Source organism: Sabethes cyaneus, chromosome 1, assembly GCF_943734655.1.
Source record: "Sabethes cyaneus chromosome 1, idSabCyanKW18_F2, whole genome shotgun sequence".
NCBI lineage: Eukaryota > Metazoa > Arthropoda > Insecta > Diptera > Culicidae > Sabethes > Sabethes cyaneus.
In genome coordinates, this window is record NC_071353.1 from 98,518,152 (window position 1) to 98,545,929 (window position 27,778).

The 27,778-nt window shown below is 40.6% G+C and overlaps 1 protein-coding gene across 2 annotated transcripts in view; it reads left to right on the forward strand.

The window, feature by feature from the left end:
- The window catches only part of LOC128739589 (neuropathy target esterase sws), a 46,391-nt gene extending 18,981 nt beyond the window's left edge, over positions 1-27,410 (forward strand). Inside the window, exons 10-13 of one of the 2 annotated variants that reach the window (XM_053835086.1) lie at positions 170-286; positions 26,464-26,675; positions 26,734-26,927; positions 26,991-27,410. In XM_053835086.1, the coding sequence (XP_053691061.1) occupies positions 170-286; positions 26,464-26,675; positions 26,734-26,927; positions 26,991-27,294 (827 nt within the window). In that variant the 3' untranslated portion in view covers positions 27,295-27,410. Of the gene's footprint in view, positions 1-169; positions 287-3,461; positions 3,579-26,463; positions 26,676-26,733; positions 26,928-26,990 lie in introns of both variants that reach the window. The other variant, XM_053835093.1, reaches the window with a different exon arrangement.
- The last annotated feature ends 368 nt before the right edge of the window (positions 27,411-27,778 follow it).

A 27,778-nucleotide genomic window follows, 5' to 3' on the forward strand; every position in this document is an offset into this window, starting at 1 on the left:
ATCTCTCTTTTTTCTTTCGAATTCTGATTTTTGTAATTTTAATTGTTGTATTTAGTTGCACTGTCCCCCTGTCTTTCTGCATAAAACTTACTTTTCTTTAAATTATGAAATTTTCATATTCCTACTCGAAAACACAATACCTACAAAATATTTCATCAAACACATGAAGGCTCTCTTTGGCGCTATGTTCGATCATCAATGTCACTTAGCGGATACATGCCACCGTTGTGTGATCCAAAAGATGGACATTTGCTGCTGGATGGCGGTTATGTCAATAACCTACCAGGTAAATATAGCACATCACGTTTTGCTAATCCACTTTACAATGCTCTCCATATCATCCTTTCATTCTGTTTGTATTTATGAAAGCTAAAACAATCCATAGGTAAAACAATATTTGCATTGCTTTCTCGTTTTTTATAGTTTACCCTAGATCTAGCCATTTTTTTAAATTTAACTAATCGTTTCGTTCAATAAAATGTTTATTTTGTAAAATATTTAAAAAAAACCTTCTAACAGTATATAACCATCTCAATGAATTAACCTATTCTGTGATGGAATGAATCCTTTTTTAGAATCAGGATATAGCAGCAAGTATGTTATTCCAAAACTTTTGAAATGGTTCTCAATAGCTATCCCTGCATTTTTAATGATTCGCCATGACATACCCTTTTCAGTAATGATAAAATTATTTAGAGATATCGAATATAGTCACAATTTCTAGTCTTTAGTGTCAGATGAAAAGTTATAATTATTCCAACCACTCATTTTTAAACTCACAAATTAAAAATAGTTTTATTGTACAACCATATGTTCGTCTTAAACGAAAACTTTGTACCAAATTCAGATCAGTTCGAGTTGGTGTTACAAATATCATGCAAAAAGAGACCGATATAACCAACTGGTATCACGGAATGCTGGAAACATTTTTGTTCTTTTAAGGAAACCAATAATTAAATTCTTGTTTATTGTTTTGTTCAGTTACTCAATAGTTACAAATTATACATAAGTTTATTTGAAATGACTTCCATTTTCTCATTGTCTCTCTCACTAGGTACTAAAAACTTAATATGTAGTAGGGTCAGGGACAAGATGGTTTACGGGGCAAGATCCGTTAATTACGTTTTTACGAATAATCTAAGTTTACTAAGCGTAATTATTGTTTATCCATATTTCTATGGTAGAATCGGTTTACGAACGTTTTTTGAAAAAAAATTGAAGCCTAATTTTGATCTGAAAACACTCGAAATATAATATTACATCTGCTTATGCAATAGGACACAAAATAAGCCAGACGTGAAATACTCAATTCGCATCCTAATGATAATATTCTTATACTTTTGCTCTTTATTCGTCGTATCAAGTACAATTTTTCTCAGAGTTACACACTTAAACGATTCGGTAAAATTTACCGAAATCTAAACAGCTGAACGTTCGGTAAAATTTTTTATTGCACCAAACATTACTAATGATCTGTAAACGTCAATTGGCAGTATCGAAATTTTTACCGAACGTTCAGCTTTTACCGAATTCGGAGCTTTTTGTTAAGTGTGTACAACAAAAAATTTCGGAGTGATTTGCCATTAGGGCGTAGCTAGCAAGATGTAACCAATAAGGAGTATCGGGAATATCACTTTGAAGTATGATTTTCATATTGGGTGGCTTAATAGAACCATAATGTCTCATAGTTGCCTAATAATAGTGTCATAGACAAAGATATGGCGTTTGATCCTTAACCCTTTGTCTGTACTTTGGGGTCAATTTGATTTATAGAAAAACTGACGTTGTCTGTACATTGGGGTCAATCAGACCCCAAAATTCAAACTGCTATATTTCAGCGAAATCTTGCCGGATTTCAGAATTTTTAGATGTTTTTGAAAGATAATTTAATGTTTAATTTAAATTTAATCAGATAACTAAAAACATACGCGAACACGAAAACTTCAATGTACGTGTGGCATTTTACAGGATTAGCTCGCTAGTTGGCGTTAACGAGAGAATAATGCCCGCCTTACCCAATAAAATTAAATTTGCTGAAAAGTTACACAAAATGTGAAGAATGGAATGAGTTGCTTTCAAAAATAATCAATTTTTAGAAAACTTTTTAATCGTGTTAAAGTATCACACATAGGGATTACTACATCTTACTACGGCGACAAGAGTAAAATTTTTAATTTTGTTGTTTTTTCAATCATTTTTTTAAATGGGGAATTCTGAAATGCTGCATTGAAATGCTGAAATTTCATTCCAATATCATGAAAATATAGATAAACTGCAAAAACAAACCCAAGCATATGTTAAAATGTGAAATTTTTATCTTGGCAACTTCGGCTGATAAATTTGCTGGTATGGGGGGTCCCTTTTTATATGTGCGCAGAGAAAAAAACAAGGACACGGAATTTCTGAATCTCTGCTATCTTCTTTTTTCCTAACTGTACTCTCATATTGTAATGTGGTTTTAACCCAAGAGTGCCAAGAGGTTATTCAACAAGGTTATCGCACATATTATAGAAGATGCATTTAAATTACTTTATAAAAATGGAATGATACATTTGCGACTAGTAGACACTAGTTAAAACATATCTCGATTCATAATTTCTCTTCATATTATTGTAACGGAAACAGAACCGAACTGATTAGAAATTAGGTGTGTAATATAGTAGTCCATATTAAACTGTAAGCGTCCATTCAAACATTGCAAATAAAAAGGTGTCGCAGTTACGGGTTGAGCACATCACCAGATATCCTTTCTAGATAACCCGTTTTAAATACCTCGTTGTTCCATAATGTGTGAAGTTTTTTTTTGTTTTATAAATATGGTACAGAGTTTACCTGAAAAACAAAACAATTTGTTTCCTATTCTCTGAAGTTTCTCTGAAAATGACACACTAATATCCAACAGTGACCAAAACAAATTCGTGTTTGTAGTGACTATACAAAATGTTTCTAATGCAGTCTTTCAGTGTGAATTCGATATATTGCTGTCATCTTTCAACAATTGCTCAGGTACCAGGAAAAAAGAGAGTAGTTTAAGGAAGATCTCCACCAATCGGAAGGACTAACCCTCAGAACTATTTTGTAGGATTATATCATTTCCTCTTTTTTTAGAAACTTTTGAATTGGCATATTAATATAAAATTCAACTTTTCTACCATGTGCGATTGGCTCTCATTCTAAAATTGATAATTACTTCTGTTGTATTCTAGGGGTGGGCGAATGGTTCACGAGCTGCTTAGATGAATTGAATTATGAACAAGCGTGTATCATGAAAAGTTGGTTAGTGAAAGTTTGCTAAATAACACAACACTGATCAAACCACCGAGAAAATTGGGCCGTGTCATAAATCCGTTCATCGCAGAGAGTGAGCGACCCACCCCATGCATCCTCCAGAAATTAATTTTCATTGATGTAATATTATTGTTGTTATCACTTAATATTATTTGAATCAACCAAACTACTAGGGACACTGTGGCGTTATGTTCGTGCTAGTATGTCTGTAGCAGGAATATTCCCTCCTATCTGTGATAATAGAGATGGTCATCTACTGTTAGATGGTTGTTACACAAACAATGTTCCAGGTAAATGTTTTATAATATTGACTGGTTATGTTTTATTTGAATTTCAAAACTCGCTAATAATCTTTTTCTTTCACATTGTTATTATATCGTTATATAAACCTGTTTCGAAATTCGTCTTTAATGTATTCGTATTCATCATGATTACATTATTGTGTTGTTGCTTTGCAAAGTAAATGTACGGATAATAATTAACTGTTACAAAATGATTTTGTTTTTTGAATAACACTATTTCGCAAGATTTGAATTTATAAATCACAAAAAACGCCGAAATTTTACAGGTTTTCCCGGAAATTCATCTTTTATATCCTTCTAAATTTTCAATTTTGAATATTACTAATTTTCATCATTAACTTTTTATAAAATGAGTTTTTAGTTAAATAGTTATATAATTTTATTCCTGCTTGAGGATAAACAAATTATGATTGTATGACATTTGCCCGAAAACCACTTGCCAGAAAATTATTTGCCAGAATAAACCAGTTCCCAGAAAATCATTCCCCAGAATGAATCATTTCCCAGAAACCTATTCCCCTGAATGAACCATTTCTCAGAAAACCATTCCCCCGAATGGGCCATTTCCCCGAAAATTATCCTCTGTCTCCCAGGAAACTTCACCAGAATGGACCATACCTCAAAATACATGTATTTGCATGAGCTTACCAGAAATTTGAAACAATTAAGCGTTATAGAGTTAACCTGATTTATACTTGTTTTAAAAATAATTTATTGAAGAAAAACTTCGTCGAAAATTTTCAATGCAATCAATGGTACAGAAAAAATAATATTTTGAGTGGACCAGTTCTCATAATATTTAGTAAGATACTTTTCGCAAAAATACTTGCTGCCTCTGAATGACTCGACATCCAAATATATGCTACCTTTACTCGGTCACTTGTGCCTAACTCGGTCACTCGGTTTAACTAATAGATAGTTCCTATGTTTGCGTGGAAGAGGCCGATCTGGTGAAACCAGGTGATCTCTGCTGCGGACTGCCCCCCGCAGTGGCCGGCGCTTCCGACGGCGGGTAGCTGGCGAACACTCGCGGCCTATGGCCGTCTTGCCCTGAATCATCTAGAAAACACTTGCTACTAAGACAGTAGATAAGTCACACCTTGTAATAACTCATTTGCATTTAAGGAAAAGAAGAAAGGATTTGTTATGCAAGTAATACATTTCCTTTTGTGTATGGCCACGTAAAATCCAATGTTCCGCCAACTAATGCAAATAAATACCGTAATAAACCATATATCATAAGCAGTAGATCTTGAGAAATGCTTTTTTCTTTCCTTCATTATCCCATATTCTGCTTACACGCAAAAGAATAACTTTGAATTGTTTTTATGACGGTCGATGTTAACCTTAAGAATATATGCTTATTAATATATGGTATTATTCGAGAAAATAATTTTCAGGAAAAATTGATTCGGGAAAGAAAATATCGGGAACTCGGGGAAACAGGGCAAAGAGATGAAACAGACTATTCGGGAAAGTTGTACTACGCGTAACGCTGCTATAGAGTCAGTAGGATCGTTACACTAGCTCCGTAATTATCCTGTACTCTAATTACCGGTTGCGGAATCTGTCGATAAAGAACGGTCAAGTCTTAATGAAGTTTATAATCCAAGGCTTTGCTTTGTATTACGCGTAAAGGTTTTTAAGGAAAATAGTATACTCTGGAAAATGGAAAATCGTTTTCGGGGAAAAGTCGCACGACTCTTCTGCAGATTGGTATATTCCGCAAGATGGTTTTCCCCAAAATGCGAAAAATGGCTCCAGTGATGAAAATTTTTGGAGAATAATCTACTCTGGGAAATGGTTTTACATTCTGGGAAAAATATTTCTGGGAAATGGTACTTTCTGGGGAATGGTTTTCGGGCAAATTTCATTCTGGCAAAAAAATTCTGGGGGATTGTTTTTGGGTAAATGTCATACAACCCAAATTATATCATGTGTAAGAGCGAATACTAATACAGAGTTCTAATATAGATATGACAATTATATTAGGTGTGCAACAAATATCTCGCTGTTTGCAACTTTATTTGGAACAATGGTTTCAAATGAATCATACAAAATACTGCCATTCTCAGTAGCTACAGCTTTTTCCCAGATTTCTTTTTGTATAAGCGAAACTGCTAATTAGACAGATCATGGCCATTGAACGGGACAAGTGATAATCGGACGGCGCCATATCTGCGCAATATGGCAAATGGGGTTTGGCATTAGAATGGTTCCAAGTAAGTTTTAGCAGGGGTTTTCAGGGTGACAACTCAGCCAGGAAAACCGAAAAACAATAATTTTTCTTCACGAGAAAAAACACCGGAAAAAATTCAGGAATTTTCTAATCTAATCTAATCTAATCTCACACTAACGCAGCCAATACTTGAAGGCATCCTGGAAAATGACGATTGCTTGAATCAATCATTTTTCTTGTCAACGGCCAGGCCAACTGCGCAGCATGTACCGCAGAGAGAATTCCAAAGATTCCAGTGGAATTAGAAATTATACTTAATTCCAATCAAACCTTTGAAATCGAGGGGAAGGAAGAAAGCGTGGACCTCCCGTACCAAACGCTTCCAATAAAGGAATTGATGTATTTCCAGTTTTCATTGTACAGTATACAGTCGTTGGGAGTATCTTTGCTAATAAGGATTAAGTGATACTCCGGACCCTCGGGGATGAGCTTGTGGTTTTTAGACCAAAAGCCAGGCTGCAATAGGCCCAGGTTAGGTTTGGCGCCTTAGTTCGCTCTCTGAAAAGAGACAAAACAAAAACAAAACAAAACAAAAGCATAACAAGGCAATCAAGTGAACCGCAGAAATATGGTATAAAGTAATAAAATAATCTTACTGGCGCAAACAATTTTGACAAGAAGAAGATATGAGAAGAAATGGATATTTATAGGTGTATTTGTATATTAGTAAACGTATTCAAAATTCTGTTTTCTTTTCTACTTTACCTTCGAAGAATGACTCCTATTCACATACTTTTCCTGCAAAGTCGTATCATTTATATATTTGCTATATTTTATATTTTATAAATTTTATAAATTTATATTCAGTTTGAGAGGCTGCTTTCCGAGCTATGATCGTGTTCTTCTGCTTCTGTTAAGTCAGGTTCAGACTCTTCACTGTCCGAAACTTCCGGTAATTCGTACAGTTTGTACACCTCCTTACGTAATAGAGATTTATCATGAAGCAACCCCATGTAGTCGTCTCTTGTTTTCCCAAACACTGCTAGGTCTTTATCCAATGATTGATGCCAGGTATCGCATGGTCTGCACTTTCTCTTGGGGCCTTTACATGCAAAATTATAAGCGGCGTGTAGCAAATGATTTTCCTTCCTTCTCATGATATGTCCCCAGTACATAATCCTGTGGATTCGTATTTTCTTTGTGATGGTACGATTCAATAACAATCGTCTTGTAGATGTACTTTTCTTATACCCGCAAGCCTCAAGCCATTCCAAAATGGTTTTTCTCTCAAATCTTCGAAGTGATCTACGGTTTTGAGAGGTGAGTGACATTGCATTAAGGCCAAAAGATACCGTTGGGATAATGACCGTTGCGTAGATTCTCCGAACTATATTCCAGGGTGGTTTGTTTTTTTGTAGAAATGGTAGTATAACCTTACTCACTCGCGTTGCTTTTAAGGTTCTTTGACGCACGGTTTCGGGTCGATTCAACGTGGCCGTCATGTAGATGCCAAGATATCGTAAGGAGCCACTGGAGACTATCTTCATCCCCCCAATTTCTACTGTCTCGGTTCTCGGCTCTTTGGTTGAGAAAGGATCTCTGATCAGAAGTTCTGACTTTCCAGGGTGAATTTCCAGGCCTGCTTCAGCAAGAAGTTCCTTAAGTGTAGCAGTTATACTGTTCAGCTTAACTATATCCTTACAAATAATGATAAGGTCATCCGCGTATGCCAGGATTAAGCGACAGAGAACATAGCGCAGTACAATGGTAAATAATCTTGGTGATAAGGGACAACCCTGTTTTACTCCCTTGGTTTTTGACACCATTGGTGTTTGTTGATTGAACCATTTTATACAGGTCCTCTCGTAAAGGCCTAGTTTAATAATTCTATTAATAATATAATTGGGAACATGTGAGTACCTGAGGGCTTCAATAAGCGCAGGTTGACTGACAGAATCAAAGGCTTGTTTTATATCAAGTGCAAACACATACATCTCCGTCCCTACGTTCCAAAATTCTTCAGTGACTCTTTTTGCTGTGAATATATGATCCTCTACTGCCCTATTGCTCAGAAATGCGGCTTGATATGTTGGCAGAGAGTTCATGGAATCGTCCAGCTTATGTAATGTGTACATGGCAATTATTTTGTAGACGATGTTGCACAGGGTTATTTTCCTAAAATCCGTAGTATCCTTACTTACTTAGGTGGCTTGCCGTCCTAAGACAAAGCCTGTTGAACAAAATTTCTCCATGTAACTCGGTTGAGGGCTACCGCTCTCCAATTCCTCGGACACCGAGTACTCTCCGCCAGATCTCGCTCCACCTGGTCTAACCATCTTGCTCGCTGCGCTCCTGGTCGTCTTGTTCCTACCGGATTCGAGGCGAACACCATCTTTGCAGGGTAGTTGTCCGGCATTCTTGCAACATGCCCTGCCCATCGCATCCGTCCAGCTTTAGCCACCTTCTGGATACTGGGTTCGCCATAGAGCTGTGCGAGTTCATGGTTCATCCTCCGCCTCCATACTCCGTTCTCCTGTACGCCGCCGAAGATCGTTCTTAGCACTCGTCGTTCGAAAACTCCGAGCACTCGCAGGTCCTCCTCGAGCATTGTCCATGTTTCATGCCCGTAGAGAACAACCGGTCTAATAAGCGTCTTGTACAGGGTGCACTTTGTACGGGGACTTAGTCTGCTCGACCGCAATTGCTTGTGGAGCCCATGGTAAGCACGACTTCCGCTGATAATACGCCTCCGTATCTCACGGCTGGTATCATTGTCCGCCGTTACCAGTGAGCCAAGGTAGACAAATTCATCGACTACCTCAAACTCATCGCCGTCGATCAATATACTACTGCCCAAGCGGTGTCGTTCGGCCTCGGTTCCGCTGGCCAGCATGTACTTTGTTTTAGACGTATTTACCTTCAACCCAATCTTTTCTGCTTCGCGCTTTAGTCTGGTGTACTGTTCAGCCACCGCCACAGATGTTCTGCCGATAATATCCATGTCATCGGCAAAGCAGACGAATTGACTAGATTTGTTGAATATCGTGCCCCGCGTGTTGATATCCGCTCGGTTCATAACACCTTGTAGCGCTATGTTGAACAGCAGGCATGAAAGACCATCACCTTGACGAAGCCCTCTGTGTGATTCGAATGAACTTGACAATCCACCCGAAATCCGAACACAGCACTGCGTACCATCCATCGTAGATTTAATCAGTTTGATGAGCTTCCTGGGGAAGCTGTTCTCGTCCATGATTTTCCATAGCTCTTTCCGGTCGATGGTATCATATGCGGCTTTGAAGTCAACGAATAAATGATGCGTGGGAACTCTGTATTCACGGCCCTTTTGGAGGATTTGCCGCAGTGTAAATATTTGATCCGTTGTAGACCGACCTTCGACGAAGCCGGCTTGATAAGTTCCCACAAATCTATTCGCAATTGGTGATAGACGGCGGAAAATGATTTGGGACAGCACTTTATAAGCGGCATTGAGAACGGTGATCGCTCGATAGTTCTCACAGTCCAACTTGTCGCCCTTTTTGTAGATCGGGCAGATAACCCCATCTTTCCACTCCTCCGGTAGCTGTTCCGTATCCCAAATTCTAACAATTAGTCGGTGTAGACAAACGGCCAGCTTTTCTGGTCCCATTTTAATAAGCTCCGCTCCGATGCCATCTTTTCCAGCTGACTTGTTGTTCTTTAGCTGCATGATGGCCTCCTTAACTTCGCCTATCGTTGGGGCTGGCACCTCTTCCCCGTTTGCTGCACCGTCGAAATCGCTTTCCCCGCCGCCATGGTTTTCCGCCTGGGCGCCATTCAGGTGTTCGTCGAAGTGCTGCTTCCACCTATCCGTCACCTCACGATCGTCCGTCAGAATACTGCCAGTCTTATCCCGACACATTTCGGCTCGCGGCACAAAGCCTTTGCGGGATCCGTTCAGTTTCTGGTAGAACTTCCGCGTTTCCTGAGAACGATGCAGCCGCTCCAACTCCGCATATTCCTGCTCTTCCAGGTTGCGCTTTTTCTCCCGAAAGATTTGGTTTCGCTGCATCTTCTTCTGTTTGTGTCTTTCCACGTTCTGACGTGTGGCACTGCGCATCTTGGCCGCCCGCGCAGCGTTCTCCTCATCCATCACCCTCCTACATTCATCGTCAAACCAATCGTTCCGCTGATTCCGGGCCACATGCCCGATGGAGCTCTCCGCTACACTGCTGATGGCTGTTTTGATAGTGTTCCAACAGTCCTCGAGAGGGGCTTCGTCCAGCTCGTCCTCTTCCGGCAGTTCAGCTTCGAGTGAATGCGCGTAGTTTACGGCGACGTCTGGCTGCTTCAGCCGCGCGAGATCTAACCGAGGCTGGCGTCGGTACCGAATGTTGTTCACAACGGAGAGTCTTGGGCGCATCTTAACCATCACTAGGTAGTGGTCCGAGTCAACGTTAGCGCTTCGATAGGATCTGACGTCGATAATGTCTGAGAAGTGCCGACTGTCGATCAAAACGTGGTCGATCTGTGATTCTGTCTGATTTGGTGACCTCCAGGTGTACTTATGGTGGATTCTGTGCTGGAAAAAGGTACTACGTACGGCCATATTCTTGGAGGCGGCAAAGTCGATAAGTCTTAGGCCCATTTCATTGGTTCGCTGGTGTGCACTGAACCTTCCAATCACCGGTTTGTATTCCTCCTCCTGGCCGACCTGAGCATTGAAATCCCCGATGACGATCTTGATATCATGTTTTGGGCAGCGGTCGTATTCACTCTCCAACTGCGCGTAGAATTCATCCTTGTCGTCATCGGTACTTCTGAGGTGAGGGCTGTGCACGTTGATGATGCTTATGTTGAAGAATCGGCCCTTGATTCTCAACCTGCACATTCGAGGATTGATTGGCCACCACCCAATCACCCGTTTCCGCATCTCGCCCATCACTATGAAAGCTGTACCCAGCTCGTGTGTGTTGCCGCAGCTCTGGTAGATGGTATGTCCATCTCTGAACGTACGTACCGTTGAGCTCTTCCAGCACACCTCCTGCAGCGCTACGACGTCGAACTTGCGGCTCTTCAATACGTCGGAGAGCACTCGAGTGCTCCCTTGGAAGTTGAGAGATCGGCAGTTCCACGTCCCGAGTTTCCAATCCATAGTCCTTTTTCGTCGCGTGGGTCTATTCCGATTGTTCCAGTAAGAATATATTTGTTCTTCGTTCCATGCTTTAATATTTTTCGTGGTGACGGCTTGCAAAGCCTGCTACACCAACCCCCTGTTTCGCCGGAGGGCCAACGAAGCTCGAAAGTAGTATCCTTGGGTGTTGCAATTTTGGGAAGGTTCCTCAGCTATCGACAGTCATCTAGTCCGGCTTTTTCCTGTCACCAGGAGAGGTTCTTAACAATAGTCTAAATATAGCTAGGTCTGCCTCTTCTGCATTGCCCAGCGGTTTCCAGTAGATTGTCTTTCTACAGAAAGCGTCGACAAAATAAACTAGCTTATAAGTAACTTATCTATGCCTTAGTGCGTCCCACGAACACCAGCTGAACGTGCATTGTCTTCGACAACGCATACTCATCGGGTGCGGACTGCCGCTGAGTCTACGGCCTATTCCTGGTTCTCTGCTGAAAATAGTTTTGGTTACTCTTTCGTCGGGCATTTTGGTCACGTGCCTAGCCCACCGCAGCCTGCCACATTGTACTATCTTCACTATATCAGCATATTTGTATTCTTAGTACAGCTCGTGATTCATGCGTCTGCGCCACACTCCATTTTGCATTTTGCCACCTAGTATGGATTGCAGAATTATACGCCCAAAACCCCCAAGCACTCATCGATCAGCTTCCTTTAGCATCCATGATTCATGTCCGTAAAGTCACATGTCACAAGTGTACCAAGGTATATAAATTTCTCCACTCCTTCATATCATTCCCCATCTAACTCCACCTCGGTACCAACACCACTTGGTCTCCCATGTTCCTTGCCAGCAATCATGTACTTCGTTTTGGCGGTATTAATGGTAAGCCTAATCTCTCCGCTTCTGTTTTAAAAGGTCTGAAGGCCTCTGCCACTGCTAAACGGTTGATTCCGATGATATCGACGTCATCCGTAAAGCCAAGAAGCATGTGAGATTTCGTGATGATAGTTCCATTCCTTTTCATGTTTGCTCTTCGGATTGCACTCAACCGACCGACTCAACCACGAAAACATCTGGGCGTACTTAGGCGTGGAGAAGTTCCAGATAGGCTAGCCCATCTCATCGAGGCTCAGTACAAGGCGTTTTCATTTTGTACGACGGCGTCTTGTCAGACCCCATAAGGGTTACTGCTGGCGTGAAACGGGGCTGCATTTTATCACCGCTTTTGTTTCTCATCGTTATGGATGAGATATTAGTTGGAGCAATTGACAGTAGACCAAATCGGGGATTGCCTTGGAATGCTCTAACGATGGAGCAGCTAAATGACCTCGACCTAGCCGACGACGTTGTCTTACTCGCACAACGCCGAAACGATATGCAGAGCAAGTTAGATGACCTCTCCGAGAGCTCCCAGGCAGCAGGTCTCAGTCAATGTAGCAAAAACTAAGTCTATGGTAGTGAACACTGACAATTCCACCAACTTCACAGTAGTTGAGCAGGTAGACGCGTTTCAATTTCAATATCTTGGTAGCCAGACAACGCCCGATGGTGGTACCAAGACTGATATAGCCACACGGATCAGGAAGGCCAGGGGTGCCTTTGCAGGACTGCGAAACATTTGGCGCTCAAACTAGATCACTACGTACGAAAATCCGAATCTTTAATTCAAACGTTAAATCCGTACTGCTGTATGCCTGCGAAATGTGGTGCGTCTCAGCGGAGACAACGCAAAAACTGCAGGTATTCATTAACCGGTGCCTGCGATATATCATTCGTGCCTGGTGGCATAACAACTCCAGCGTCGGTGTCACCAACAGCCACAGAAATTCGTGAACGTCGGTGGAAGTGGATCGGATACACCTTGAGGAAAGGAGCGAACGAGGTCTGCAGAGAAGCACTCGACTGGAATCCACAAGCACAGCGTAGAAGAGGCAGACCCAGAGACTCATGGCGACGCAGCTTAGCCAACGACATCCGGGCTGTAGACGAGAACCTGTCTTTGCGACAGGTTAAAGCCATGGTGGGTAACCGTCAGCAGTGAAGATCTCTGATTTCATCCCTTTATTCTGCCGAACCGGCGGCCATGGACACATAAGTAAGTAAGTCTTCGGAATCACCTTCCAAGGCGATGTTTAATAGCAGGTTAGAGAGTGCTTACCCTTGCTTCAGTCTATCCAACGTCACGAAAGCGGCTGAGGTCTCACCCGCTATTCTAACGCATGATTTGGACCCATCCAGCGTCGCACGAATCAGCGTAACTAGTTTCGTCGGAAAACCATGTTCTAGCATTATCTGCCACAGCTCATTCCGTTTGACTGAATTGTACGCCGCCTTAAAATCCACAAATAGATGATGTGTCTGAAGTTGTACTCCCGAAACTTGTCTAGTAACTGACGCAGGGTAAACATCTGATCCGTTGTGGAGCGACCCTCACGAAAACCAGCTTGGTACTCGCCCCTTCGTAGACGAGCTAACTTCGCTAACGGTCTCAGTCTGCAGGACAGGATACTGGAGAACACCTTATAGGCAGATATGAGCAATATTTTCAATAGTTTTTACACTCGAGTCGATGCCCCTTTTTACAAATTGGACGAATGAGGCCATTTAACCACTCCTCTGACATTTGTTCTTCTTCCCAGATCCTGACAATGATTCGGTGGATTGCTTCGTACAGCCATTTGTTTCCCGCTTTTGGAAGTTCAGCCGGGATACCGTCCTTCTCAGCAGCCTTACCATTTTTCAGCACACTGATCGTGTTTCCCGAATTCCGTGATCAAAATAAAAATCAATGGACTTTAAATTTTCACGTCTATATTTCTTTACTACGTTTTACAAAGTAAGAAGTTTCTCTATATCGTGTTGCCATATCAACTGAATGTCCATCCCCGAAAAATAACAAATACATAACAAATAGCTTACGCTGCACTGGAAAAAAAATATCAAAACATACTCCCCCAGGAGCCGGCTGGCTCTATTCATCATCACGTATAGGTAGTACTGCAGTCTGAGTAGTTGGTCGCTTGTAATCACCTCCACTGGTTCTTATGGTCACTACTCGGGCTATTCCATCCTTACCGGGGTGCAGATCGACAATTCTTCCCAATTTCCGTGATTTCGGTGGCAGGTTTTCCTCCTTCAATAGTACAAGAAGTCTGTTGCGTAAAAGATCCGGACGCTTGTACCACTTGCTACGTTTTTGCAATCCAGTGATGTATTCGGTGGACGATTTTCGCCAAAATGATTGCTTCCGCAGTTGAATTATCTGATACCTGGAGAGCGTCGATTCCTTTAAATCAATATAAGATGGCTCAGCAATGGCCGTCGACTCTCGCCCGACTAAGAAATGAACAGGGGTAAGCGCCCTGTAATCTGTCGGATCATTGCTTTGTTCCACTAGTGGCCGCGAGTTCAATATTGCCTCTATTTGGATGAAAACTATATAGGGTAACGACCCCAGAATTCGCCCCTTTTATCAGGTTTTTATGCTGTAAAATGAATAAATCGCCATATTATTATAAAATCAGCCCTGAACTCAGACAAGTAGGACTATATATTAATATTCTATCTATTTTGGCTATTCGGAATCCCGAAAATTGAAATTTGATAGCAAAAAACCCAATTTTGTGCAGGAACCTCTAGTACCACATTTCGCCCATAGCGATCCAAAATTCGTCCCCCATGTGACCCAGATTTCGCCCACTTGTTATTTGTTGCAAATTTCCCAAATAACCTCAATTTTTTTGTTAGAATTGTTGTTACTATTATTTAACTTTAAGATTATGTCTATCCAGTGCTTAATATGGCAATCAATTTGTATCAGGAATTCGTTAAATATAAATCTAAATTGAAATAAACTGATCATCATCACCTCCTGATACCTGATTCAGTAAAACTAAAAAACACAGAGAAGGTGGGTTTTTACTAAATGTTTATTTTCATTGCAGTGAAATAAGGCTTTTGCCACTCGTCAAAGATATTTAAAATGAATGGTCCTGTTGGTGCTTTTTCTGGTCCTTTGCTGAATTCATTTTCACTATTGATATGTGGGATATCAGTGCCTACAGAATGGTACAATTTTTATTTTAATAGTTTAAATAACCTTAATGATTACTTATATCAATGTTTAGTAATTTTTTGGGAAAGAGTAAATGTTTACTGTGAACAATAAAAAATTAGATGAACTGGAAAATCTTGATATTGGGCTATATATATTGACTAATCGAAGGTGAGACTCGAGTCCACAACCTAACTTCTTCCCCAAGAAATAACTAAGCTTAACTGCTATATAGTCAATAAAAAGTTGAAGAAAAAAAATTGTTTAGTAAATTACTGTCTATAAATGGGTATGCCGGTTTACTGTATTAAATATTCCTGGTAACTGGTAAGCATACCCATCTTACCTACTCAACTAGGATATTTTTGGACATAACTTGGAATTCTTAACTAGCAATTTTGGTTAGACCGGGTTTGTAATGCTAAGATATTAGAGTTTTCATGATATTATCGAAATATTCTATTTTATCACCACGATTATTTCTTTGTTGTCTGCATTCCACATTAAATACTTTTCAAAGTTTTATCCATGACAACAATTTTATAGCGCTTATATGTTTTAAAATAGTAGACGGATTTTTCGTGTGATTTTCCAATAGTCAGATTTATTCTCATGACAAGAAAAATTGTGATTTTTAAGAATATTATGCGCGTCTTATTAATTCGTGCGGTTTTAATCTTATTATCAATTTCGATGCCGATTATTGCTAATTCAACATGTCGCTAAACCCCATTAGCCCATGTTTAGCGTTTGTTAGATGAATTCAAATGAATATGATATGCTTTCTGCATCAAAATATTATTTAGTCGATACTTTTACTCACCATTTTGATAAACATAAATCAGCGAACAAACTAATCGGTTGTGACTTGCTTTTGCTTATGTGTGGCATATTTGCATATATTTGATAGATGAGGGCGAAAACTGGTTCACGCACTAAGTTCGGCTAAGTATATACAGATTCGACCCGGGCGAATTTTGGAACTCATATGATTTACAATACCCAGTTTTCGCCCAGTGCATTTATGTTCTATTTTCAGCAGAATTGCGATAAAATATTAAAATAAAAGCACAATTATGAAATTTGAAACAGATATAACCAAATTGATGCGAAAAAAGTGCAAAGAGATACGATTTTCCATTACTTTTCCTCAATTTTATTTTTCGTGCTCGTTCTTGAAAATGGAAAAATCGCGTCTTAAATACAATACCTATTTTTCAAACCACATTAAATCATTAAAATACATAAAACAACACAACGAATTCTATTCAAATAACTGAAAACTGAGTTAAATTGAATATAAATTAAACTAACAACTTATCTTTCAACTATATATTGAGTTTAATCACGGGAATACCAATGGGAGGGCGAATTCTGGGGTGGGGGCGAATTGTGGGGTTCTTACCCTACATTTCTTCGTATGTCAAATACGCCTCGTTTAAAGTCTTATACAGATGTGTTTTCATTGCTTTAACATCTGTCTCCCAAAGTCCATTCTGATGGGAAGCTTTAGGTGGTAGGAAGTGCCAATTTATTCCACGTGGCTGACAGCATGCCGTCACCTTTTTTTTCTAGCATCTGGGATCCCAACAACTGCAGCAATTCATCTAACTCCCGCCTGGTTCCAACGAAATTTGTGCCATTTTCTGAATATATGTCGGAAACGTTTCCCCGACGTCCAACGAAATGATGCAACACTCCGAGAAATCCTTCTGCGGTCAAGGAAGGCACTAATTCCAAATGAATGGCCTTAGTACACATACACACGAACACGCTTACGTATGCCTTAATTGGACCTCTTGCTCTACCTTGTTTAATCAACAATGGTCCTGCATAATCGACATCAGTTCGAGAAAAAGGGTCAGCAATGGTCACTCGAACACTGGGCAGATCTCCCATAAACGATTGTACGCTTGTAGGTTTCATACGAAAACAGTTTACACAACGTTTTAGGACTCGATTAATGGTGCGTTTAGGGTTGACCAGCCAGAACTGCCTTCTTACCTTCGCCATCATGCCATTTAATCCGGTATGCAATTCTTCTTGATGTAACGCTTGAATAACAATATCAGTAAAGTGATTTCGCTCAGGTAAAATCATCGGGTGCTTTTGATCCCTTGGAAGATCGGAGTATTTAATTCGCCCACCGACTCTCAGTAATCTCTCACTGGTATCAAAAAATGGATTGACTGGGTTACCTTGTGGATTTTTACGCAACGTGTTGAACAACTCGCACCATACAATAAATTGCATCACACCAATCAGCAACTCCTCTTTGTCTAGATCTTTTTTCGTAGCCACATTTTCTTGCACGGCAATTATAAATGAATCGGCACACATAGGCAAATATTCTTTGCAACTGTCTGAAATTACTATGCCTCAAAATCACTTCATATTGATCATTCTTATCTTCAACGGCAACTATTGTTCCAACGATAACACTGGTTTCTTCAACACCATGCTCTTCACTTAACAGTTCTTCACTCATAGCGTATAAATAATCTGGAACCCTCCACCACAGGTGGCTGCGCATTAACTCAATCTGTTGCACTCCGCGCGATACAAGGTCTGCTGAGTTTTCTTTAGTGTTCACATACTTCCACTCAACATTGGGATTCAACGATAGTATTTCAGTTACACGGTTTCGCAAAATGACGGAATGTTCTGGTTTGACCTTCTTTAACCAACAAAGCACTGTTTAAAAATCCGACCAAAGGATGATTCGATTTAAATCGACATCTATGGTTTCGCGCACTATTTTAATTTGTCTAGCCAATAAATTTGCAGCACACAGTTCTAATCTTGGAATTGTCAATTCAGCCGGCGATACGCCTTCCTTTTCCTTTCTTTCAGACTCCTTTAACTCTCGATTTTCCACACAGAAGCCATATTTCAGTTATGCCCTCAGCGGTTACAGTCTTCAAATATATGCAACATTCATATGCTCTAGACCAGCGGTTCCCAACCTTTTTTTGGTCCGCGAACCCCCTGACGAATTTCCCTATACCATTCTGCAGCGAACTAAATTTTTGGCGAACCCCCATTTGGGAAACGCTGCTCTAGACGAAGCTTCTGAGAAGCCATGCAGCTTAAATTTGACTGGATTGTCCACAGTTACACGTCCCGGAATGCTAATTTCACTGATGCTACACAACTCAGCTCTCAATCTGTGCCAAACTGCAAATTCGTCATCTGGAATCGAATCATCCTAATCTAGATTTTTCCGCCAAAACTGCTGCATAATCATCTTAGCTATTACATTAATTGGACCTAAAATACCGAGTGGATCGAACCACCTTGCGATTTCTGAGAGTATCTCTCGCTTCGTTGGTACATCTAACTTAGCTACTGAATTAACCTTGATCAAAAGGTCATCGCTTACTGGATCCCACAGCAACCCGCGCGTCTTTATTATCCCATCAATATCGTTCTCGAAACTAAGCAGCGTTTCACGGTCTTCTGCTGCTGGTCCTGCAATGGTGGGTGGTTGGTACACCATTTAGACAACTTGAAACCGCCCTTAAGCAACAGCAACTGTAAGCTCTCACGTAACTGTCTTGCCTCCTTCAGCGTATTGGCGTCTGAAAGCACATCGTCGTAAAACGACAACACTTGCTTCAGGAAAATTATCTCGCTCATCTTTTGCCAGCTGACTAAGAGATCGCGTTGCCAACAATCCAGCTAGACCGATTCCATACGTAACTCATAATAATTCAAAGTTCATAAACGGCTGCGTTTTTCATCCCTCCACAAACATCTCTAGAACTTGGTATGAGCATCGTTTACTGCTATCTGTCTATACATGCGCTGAATATCCGCAGTGAATACAAATTTATGCAACCGCCATTGTAAAATAATTTCAAACAAAGATATTTGAATAGTCGGTGCATCCATGAGAATGTCATTTAATGATAAATCAGTTGTGGTTTTCGCCGACGTATCAAATACCACTCGTAACTTCGTCGTTGAATTATCAGGCTTCAAAACACAATGATGCGATATGTAATATCCATCATTCAGATTTACATCGTTGGGGTTTAATACTCTTGCATGGTTAAGGTCAATGTATTCATGAATAAATTCTGAATATATCCTTTCCATTTCAGGACACCTTTCAAGTCTATTCTCCAATGCCTTTAATCTTCTCTCTGCCTGACTTCTGGAGTTTCCCAGCTGATCAGTATCAAGTCGAAATGGAAGCTGGACGATATATCTACCATCCTTTCCTCTGGAATACGTTTCTTGGAAATGTCTTTTACAAGCATCGTTCGGCGATGCTGTCTCTTGTTCATCGATGGCCCAGAACCTTTCCAAAAGAATATTAAGTTCATCATCAACACGACTGTCAACTGTCGCCTTGAAAACCTTAACACTGGTAACGTTACGATCAGTATTCACTTACCCAGCCACCAACCATCCTAGCAGGCTTTCCTGCACAAATGGGAGTTCGTTCGATATTTGAATCCTTCCGGCCTTCATCAAATCGTAAAACACTTCTACTCCGATTAACATATCAACTCGATTCGATCGGAAGAATTTCGGATCGGTTAATTTCAACTGTTCAGGGATGGGCCAGTTCTATCTTCGTAACTGGTAGTGCGCCAGTGACACGTGGTACGATTAAAGAGTCAAGAGAAAACATATAATCCGACGTTCTGGATTTCACCATAGCATTAATTCTGAAATTTGCTGTTGTTCGTATTCCATTGACTCCAACTATAGGAATATTCACACATTCCTTAGAAAGGGTTAGTAAATCACTCATTCTTTGCGACATGAAGTTCGTCATTGCTCCGGAATCTAACAGAGCGCGGCACGAATGCGACACTCCACAGCAATCAATGATATCAACAACCCCTGTCGCCAACAATATTTGTTTTTGTGCCGAAACAGTCGAATTTGTTATCTCACACTTAGCAACGATTCTGGATGACTCCATAACTCCAGAGCGTTCAGCTGGTTGTCCTATCTCAGCATTGTTTGAAGCTGTTTCTAACTTTGGCGGCTTCTCCTCGCTGTGCATCAGTGGATGGTGTTTCTTTTGACATTCACATAACCTGACGGAATCAACCTTGCAATTTGCAGTACGATGTCCCCTCTTTAGGCACGCAAAACAAAGACCGAGCTGCTTTGCCTTAAGGTGAAACGGCACTGAATCCAAACATGGCCGGAAAAATGGCGCCCATGTGAGGATATGACCTCATATGGGCGCCATTGTTCCGGCCATGTTTGGATTCAGTACTGTTTCATCTTAACATAACGACTGTTTACTGTTAAGTTCCGGAAAGCATCACATATTTCAATTGCATGTTCTTTATTACACAACAAACAACCGCCTTATATAGGGACTGTATGTATTTTGATTGCTGCCGTGGATGAACTGTTCCTAGAAGGCGCAAATTTCCAAGTTCTTGTGATAGACGGATCCTCACATCTTTCCAGCATATAACAATGATTACGGAGAAAATCAATCGTGCTGTTATAAACCGGTAAAACTCCATGCACTAGTGTAGATTCCTTTCCTTTCTAGTGTCTGGGTCAACTTTCGAAATGATCAAATTTATCACTATTGTCTCGGACAACTTGTCTTCCATTTTTAAACGCAAGAGATTCAAGTCGTTTCTCTACTACGTTCAATAAGCCTCGCAATTAAAAATGTGTCCCCATAGACATTGGCTTCAAATTGAGTACCTGTGTTACATGTTCTTGAACAACCATGCGAAGATTTTCAAATCTCTTCATTAAATCTTTTCGTTAAAATCCGCCACGCGCCCTCATAATTATTATCGTTAAGTGTCTGCTAATCAATAGCACCTGCGGCCTTACCGACTAATGCCTTGTATAAATAGTGATGCTCAGTAGCGGGAGAAACACCAACACATAGCTTTGAATTTATACCAGTTTTCATACCGACCATCAAAGGTCGGCAAGGGTGATTGCTGCAATAACAATGAAGGCACCACTAGAGAAGGCTTCCCGAAAACTCTTGCGCTTGATTGACTGTTACTTGGTATCTCCATCAACTTCTTTTCATTTTCGGTTACCCTTTGCTGCTTCGCATGTTCATCGGTCATTTCTGCTAACGAGATCCGTTCGAATTTGTATAATTCACAATATTCGCCTGCCCCTGTGGCTGGCGTCTGCTGATTTCTTCCAGAATCAGAACACCGATTTCACCTCACTGGCGATCACTCACACACTCACACGCGATCACTCAGAACCGTTTCTACACATCCGCGGATTCACATCCGGCTCGAACAGGACCAAATGTTTCCCGAATTCCGTGGTCAAAATAAAAATCAATGGACTGTAAATTGTCATGTCTATATTTCTTTACTACGTTTTACAAAATAAGAAGTTTCTCTATATCGTGTTGCCATATCAACTGAATGTTCATCCCCGAAACAACAAATAGCTTACGCTCCACTGGAAAAAAATATTAGAACAGATTGCCTTCTTAACCTCCTCCTGTGTTTGTGGCTCCACAGCTTAGCCAGCTTACAATTCTTATCCTGTCTCTGCCCATCTCCACGTTTACCTGTCCATTCAACAGTGTCTGGAAGTGCTCTTTCCACCTGGCTGCTACCGCCGTTTTGTCAGTAAGCAGGTTGCCAGCATTATCATTGCACATCACAGGCACGGTAAAATTCCTGCATCTCATCGTTTTGTAGAAACTCCGTGTATCGTTGGTGGCGTATCGCTCCTCTGTGCCGGCGAGCACGTGCTCTTCGTACTCGCATTTCTTAGACGATAGGTTCTTTGTTCGGCAGCTCTGGTCTATCTGTACCTGTCTCTGTTTTGACGCGTTACCGCAGTGGACATACGACTAATGGCTTGGTTTTTTCAACTGTCACTCTCTGGCATCCGAAATCAAACCATCTGTTACGCTGTCTTCCATGCGTCGTGCTTACCACCTCTCTCGTAGCTGTTTCGATGGCACCATGGATGTTCTTTCACAGGCCATTTATATCTTCTCCTTCTACCTGCTGTTCTGCGATTGGTTGATCAAGCTTCCTGGCGTACTATACTGCCACGCCATCTGCCGTCAACCGCTGGATGTTGAAGAAATGCAGCGTCCTCTCAGTGCGAGCCCTCACCGTATTCGACAGCCTTGCGCGAATCTTACACACTACGAAATAGTAGCCACAGTCGATATTTGGTCCCCGAAAAGACCGTACATCGATGACATCCGAAAAGTGTCGATCTGAGAGCTAGAGTCTCCATTTGGATTTCTCCAGGTGTGTTTCCGAGTATTCAAACGTAGAAAGTAGGTGCTACAGATGGCCGGCCATTCCTGTGGTCGTGGCAAAATTTATGAGCCTCAGACCGTTATCATTGGTCGACAGATGAAGACTATGTCTTCCAATGACTGGACAGAAGAATCCCGATCTGCGCATTTGCATCTCCGATGATGATTTTCACGTCATGTTTTGGGCACTCTCCATACTGCCCATAAATGGAAGACAGTCACATCTGCAAAAACGTGCAACTACGAAAAACACTGTTAAAGCCACAAGAATTTTTCTTTAATATTGAATCGATTTTGGAAGCAAATCGTCCAAATCGTCATAAAATCACTTGAACGTACATAACAGAATACTTTTACAAGCAATTTGTTCACAAGTGACCTAAAATTTGTTCCAAAACTTAGAAAAACTGCCGAAGTTACTGATATGCGTTTATTTGTGCTTGAATAAGCAAGAATAAACGCATAACAGTCACAGCATACCTTGATCCTTGCGTTGTCGGTGACTAGGCAGTATTTTCAAGACCACGTGTCGTTGTTTTAATAATTCACGTGCTCGTTCAATTCAATTGCTCAAAATGTCCTTTTTGGCTCAAATCTCTTCCTGGCCTTTTCTCCTTTTTATTGTAATTTGTTATCGTGAGTTTATAGTGAGGTCACATGATGGAGATTGTTTAACTCAGAAGCTGGACGCTTTCCTGTGTGTCCGGAACACTCCTAGAACGTGCCCGAGTATGACCAATGTGATCCTGGACACTATATATAACAAAAAAAGAACTATTTCAAACTAGTTTTGCTATTTCGAGAACCGAATTAGAGATGTCACATGTTGCATTTTAGTTAAATTCAGAAACTGATCCCCGTAGAGGTATCCGGAACATTCACGGACATGTTTAGATGTGGCCAATGACGCCTTGAACTCTTTATACGACTACCAATAGTCTAGATTTGCAAATCCGTGTATCTATAGGTGTCACATGATGGGTTTGTTGTGATTCAAGGTGCTTCTATGTTCAAGTCCCATATATTCCGGAAGTTGTTCCCACCGTAACTTCGGAATCGGGCATCCGAACCAAATTTTCATCAATAGTGTTCTTCTAGGCCATAAAATCTTCCGTTTGGTAGTTGCTGCAGTCGAATCGGTCCAGACATTTCCAAAAAACAGATGCTTATAGATATATTTTCACTACTGTGACTGTTATGCGTTTATTTGGAATATGGGCAGAGGTGGGCACCGCTAATCAGCTAACCGCTAACCTTTTAGCCAGCGAGTAGTGCGTTCGCTAGGTTTGAAATCTGTTAGCGCTTTCATTAGCTTTCGATAAGTTAAAGTGCCACTAAATAAACTACTAGCCGCTAATTTTTGAAAATAATAACAAAAATAAGTGTGCGGTTTCTTACAAATTGATAAAATTGCTCGCTGCTGTTCGCGACGCGAGCAAATATAGTTCATTCATGGCTAGTTGAACTATTTCCAAAAATTCTTTTCAAAAATTAGTGGCTGGTAGTTTATTTAGTAGTACTTATGTTTATCGGAAGGTAATAGAAGCGCTAACATATTTAAAACCTAGCGAACGTGCTACTCGCTAGCTAAAATGTTAGCGGTTAGCTGATTAGCGGTGCCCACCTCTGAATATGGGACTGACATAGTTTGATATTTTTTTCAACATCTTGGGAACAAACATAACTTTTTTGTTTGAAATATTGAAAGAACAGTTAATTTAAAGATGATTCCCAGGTTTATCCCAAAAGTGGTGAAAAGTCAGATGGGACTGTTATGCATTTATGGGCAGCATAGGTCCTCTCAAAACTGTCGTGGAACTCGTCCTTAGTATCATCGGATTTATCGTTTGTCGGTGCGTAGACGTTGATTAGACTGTAGTTGAAACATTTGCCCTTAATTCTCAACACACATACGGGCATCTACGGACCTGCAGTTGGATCTTCTGTACGGAACTCCCTTTTTCCGGAATTTGGCCATTGAACTTCCTGTGTAGCAGCAATCTCCACTCCGAGTAGATGCAGCTCTCGAAGAAGCAAGCCAGCTCATGCCGGTTCATGGAGAGTTCGAACATTCTAGGTACCAAGTTTCCTATCGTTATCCTTTACTCGTTTCCTTGTTCCTTGCCGTGTTCTATACCGATTGATCCGTCCTGTATTTCCTTCTTCGTTGTTCGTGGTAGGTGAAAGTTTCGGTATACCACATTACCTTACCGCTGATGAGTCTGCCATATTAGGTATAGCTTGCTAGATACTGAATGTCATAATCAGCCGTTCGCTCAGAGACAGAAGCTATGTGAACCGCCCCTTACCTAAGGTACAGTTGCTGAAGTACGCACCTCCTAGCTTTGCTGCTCCAGTATGTACTTGAAGAATTTCCAGGTAAGGCCATCGATCGTCATCATTTGACATAGACCTGCATGGAGGCGCTAGGCTGGAGCTTGAGAGAGCTAGAACTTAGTTTGACGCTCCTTCCAAGTAATTCTCTCCATTTCAAACCCTGCTCACCTGCTGCACCACCCTGCTCAAAAAAATTCATCAAATAGTGACATTTTCAGAATGTGACGGTATTTCGACAATGGTATGACGATTCTCTTCATTCCGATACGAAATGTCCCGGAAAATTGTTATTCTTATGTAGCAAGAAATATTTCTAAATGACAATCGTAGTTTAATGTATTGTAGTTCTTAACGATAAAAATGTGCATATAAAAAAATTTCAATCATATTTCAAAGGGGGGAGGGGGTGGGCTACAAGCCTGCATCGCGCACTGCTGGTTGTGCAGGCCTACGATGTTGGAGACTCGGAAGAGTTGTTTAAATGTTCAGTTCAACGGTTGAGCTGGTCTGTACGGTCGGTCAGTAAATGGCCTTGAGCGGCTTTGGCGCATTATCCTAACACCACTAAAGCGACAAAAAATGTCTACAATAGGTGGATGTGTCCGTTAACAGCGATCCTTTTTCCCTTCTCAGTTGTATAGTTGATCTTGGCTCTCCTGTCTCGTTTGCAAGATTTCTTAACAGCCCTCTCCAGCTTGGTGTATCGTTGACGGATTGCTTTGTTAACCGCTCTGGTTGGTGCCCGCTCGATAATGGTTATCGCCGTGTTAGAAATTAGGCAAATATCATTTTTATCGTTTATTGATTTCCATCTCATCAAGGCTTCGTAAGCCCCTGGACTCAACAAAAGTCCAAATCAGCAATTGTTCAAAAAACAACCAAAAACTGGGAAAAAAAACAAGAAATTAAAATCACAAATTGCGTTGTCACCCTGTGTTTTAGAATCACTTTTGTAAACTCTGTTCGACCATTTTTGCGCAGTGCTTGGCTCAATTGCGTCAATTGAATTCCCCAATGATAGTTTCGTTCAGTTTCAAAGCATAATAAACGGCACCAACTTGGTTCTATGCAGTGTAAATATTTGGTCCGAGCTATAATGAGTCCATGTTTTATCATCTTTCTTGTTTGTTCCTTCACGTCCCTTGACTTCAAATCATAATAAATCTAAGTTCCTTGCTTCTGAATCATCGGGTAACTCCTAATTCTGAAGCAAGCTCTTGGTGCGTTCGGCATGGATCATCATCGAGCAATAGTACAATGTGTCTTCGAAGGTTTTTGACCTTGCTTCATGCACACCAAAAAAAATCATCTTCGAAGCGGCGACACCAATCGTGGCACGTTGTTTCACTCAGAGCACCAGCTTCGCTATGTTCTTGGAGCTCTCGATGCACTCCAGTCCCCGTTTTCTTTGAATTGTAGAAGCAAATTGTGCTGGGCCCATCAATTGTCAAACAGTGGAAACTTAGTTGCGCACCTAATACAAAATACCGGTTTACTCCTCCTCTACATGTTTGGCATTTTTTTCGTCCAAGGTTTTTAACGAACTACTTCAAATTAAACTACTTAATTATTATGTTCATGTTACTATGCCAAAAAACTTTTCGGCTTCAGTTATTACGTAACAAATAACTAGGTGTGGCTAACTGTTATATTGCATTTTTTTCGAAAGCCCTTTATTATCGACGAATATTTTAAAATAAAAAAAAACTATTTTATGAAAATATTATCAAACGTGTAGTATACGTAATATATTACAGAAAATTATCAATTATTTGTAAAAATGCGGATATTAAAGGCTACGCTGCATTAGAGTGTCACTGTATAGATTTAAATATTATCCGTTCATCTACAGCACAATTATTTGTAAAACATTCACTAAAACATTCTTAACGTCAAACAAATTGGTGGGATATGTAACCTCAAAATTCTCTCACAAACAGCGGATGTAATGCGAGCTCAAGGTGCCGCTCATATAATAGCAATCGATGTTGGATCACAAGACGACACCGATCTCACAGACTATGGCGATGATCTGTCCGGATGGTGGTTACTCTACAAACGCTGGATCCCGTTCACCTCACCTGTTAAAGTACCAAACCTACCAGATATTCAGTCCCGCCTAGCATATGTTTCATGCGTGCGACAACTGGAGGTACTAATCAGGCGGTAAGAATTTGTTCTATACTCAAACATTCATCTATTTTTTGTAGGAAGTAAAAAAGAGTGATTACTGTGAATACGTTCGTCCGACATTGGCTTTCGGGAGTTTTGATGAAATCAAAAACGTTGGATATGAACACGGCAAGTCTTATTTCGAAAACATGGCTAAATGCGGTCGCTTATCTCGTTTCAATCAGTGGAGCCTGAGAGATGTCCCTCAAAGAGTGATGCATTCATTTAATGAGTAAGGCATTTGTCGCTTTTCTGAGATTTGCAATATACGTTTATTTTATTTTTCCTCATATAGTTACACTTTCATTGATCTGGCACAAATAGTATGTAAGGTACCCGAAACATATCCGGAGCGATGCTATTCTTCGAGTGAAGATGATTATTACGATGGTTATGCATCTGAGCCGTCTACGATCCCTAAGAGCTCGTCACTGCGAATGAGGCGTCCCGCTGGCTCACTGTCACTATCCGAAAACGAAATGGATTCGGATGAATTAGAGATACCAGTTGCATTCAAAAAATTACAAGGATCAACACCGACACCCGAAAGAAACGGTAGTGTACCTCCTACGCCGGAGAAAATAGTGCACAGCGATTGAAAGAGCAATCAGAAGTTTTTGTTTGTGGATGAATATTTTTGTTTTGTTTCTCCAACTTTTATACCAAATACAAATCCCACTTTAAATAAAATTGGTAGGATATAGTCATAAAATAAAACTGTTTGTACAATGATTCTCAAAGTTTGCGGTGGTTTTAATCAAGCGTGGGTGAGATATATCACCTTCGAACAGTAGGTACCAAGTAATGGTGCTTAAACTTTCCATTTTTTAGAAATGGTTGTTACTTCGAATAATTACAAATTTTTAATTTGACGTTAACTTATTCTGGGTGCTCTTTCTTCTAACACTTCAATTCTAAGCAAAGCATAGGTTTATTTATATATTTATTTATTTGACTTTCCGTCTTTAGACATAGTTTATACGAATAAAATTCCTCCAATTAACTCGTTTGTGGGCTGCCACCCTTCTATTCCTCGTATACTCGCCGCCAATCTCGCTTCACTTAGTCTAACCATCATGCTCA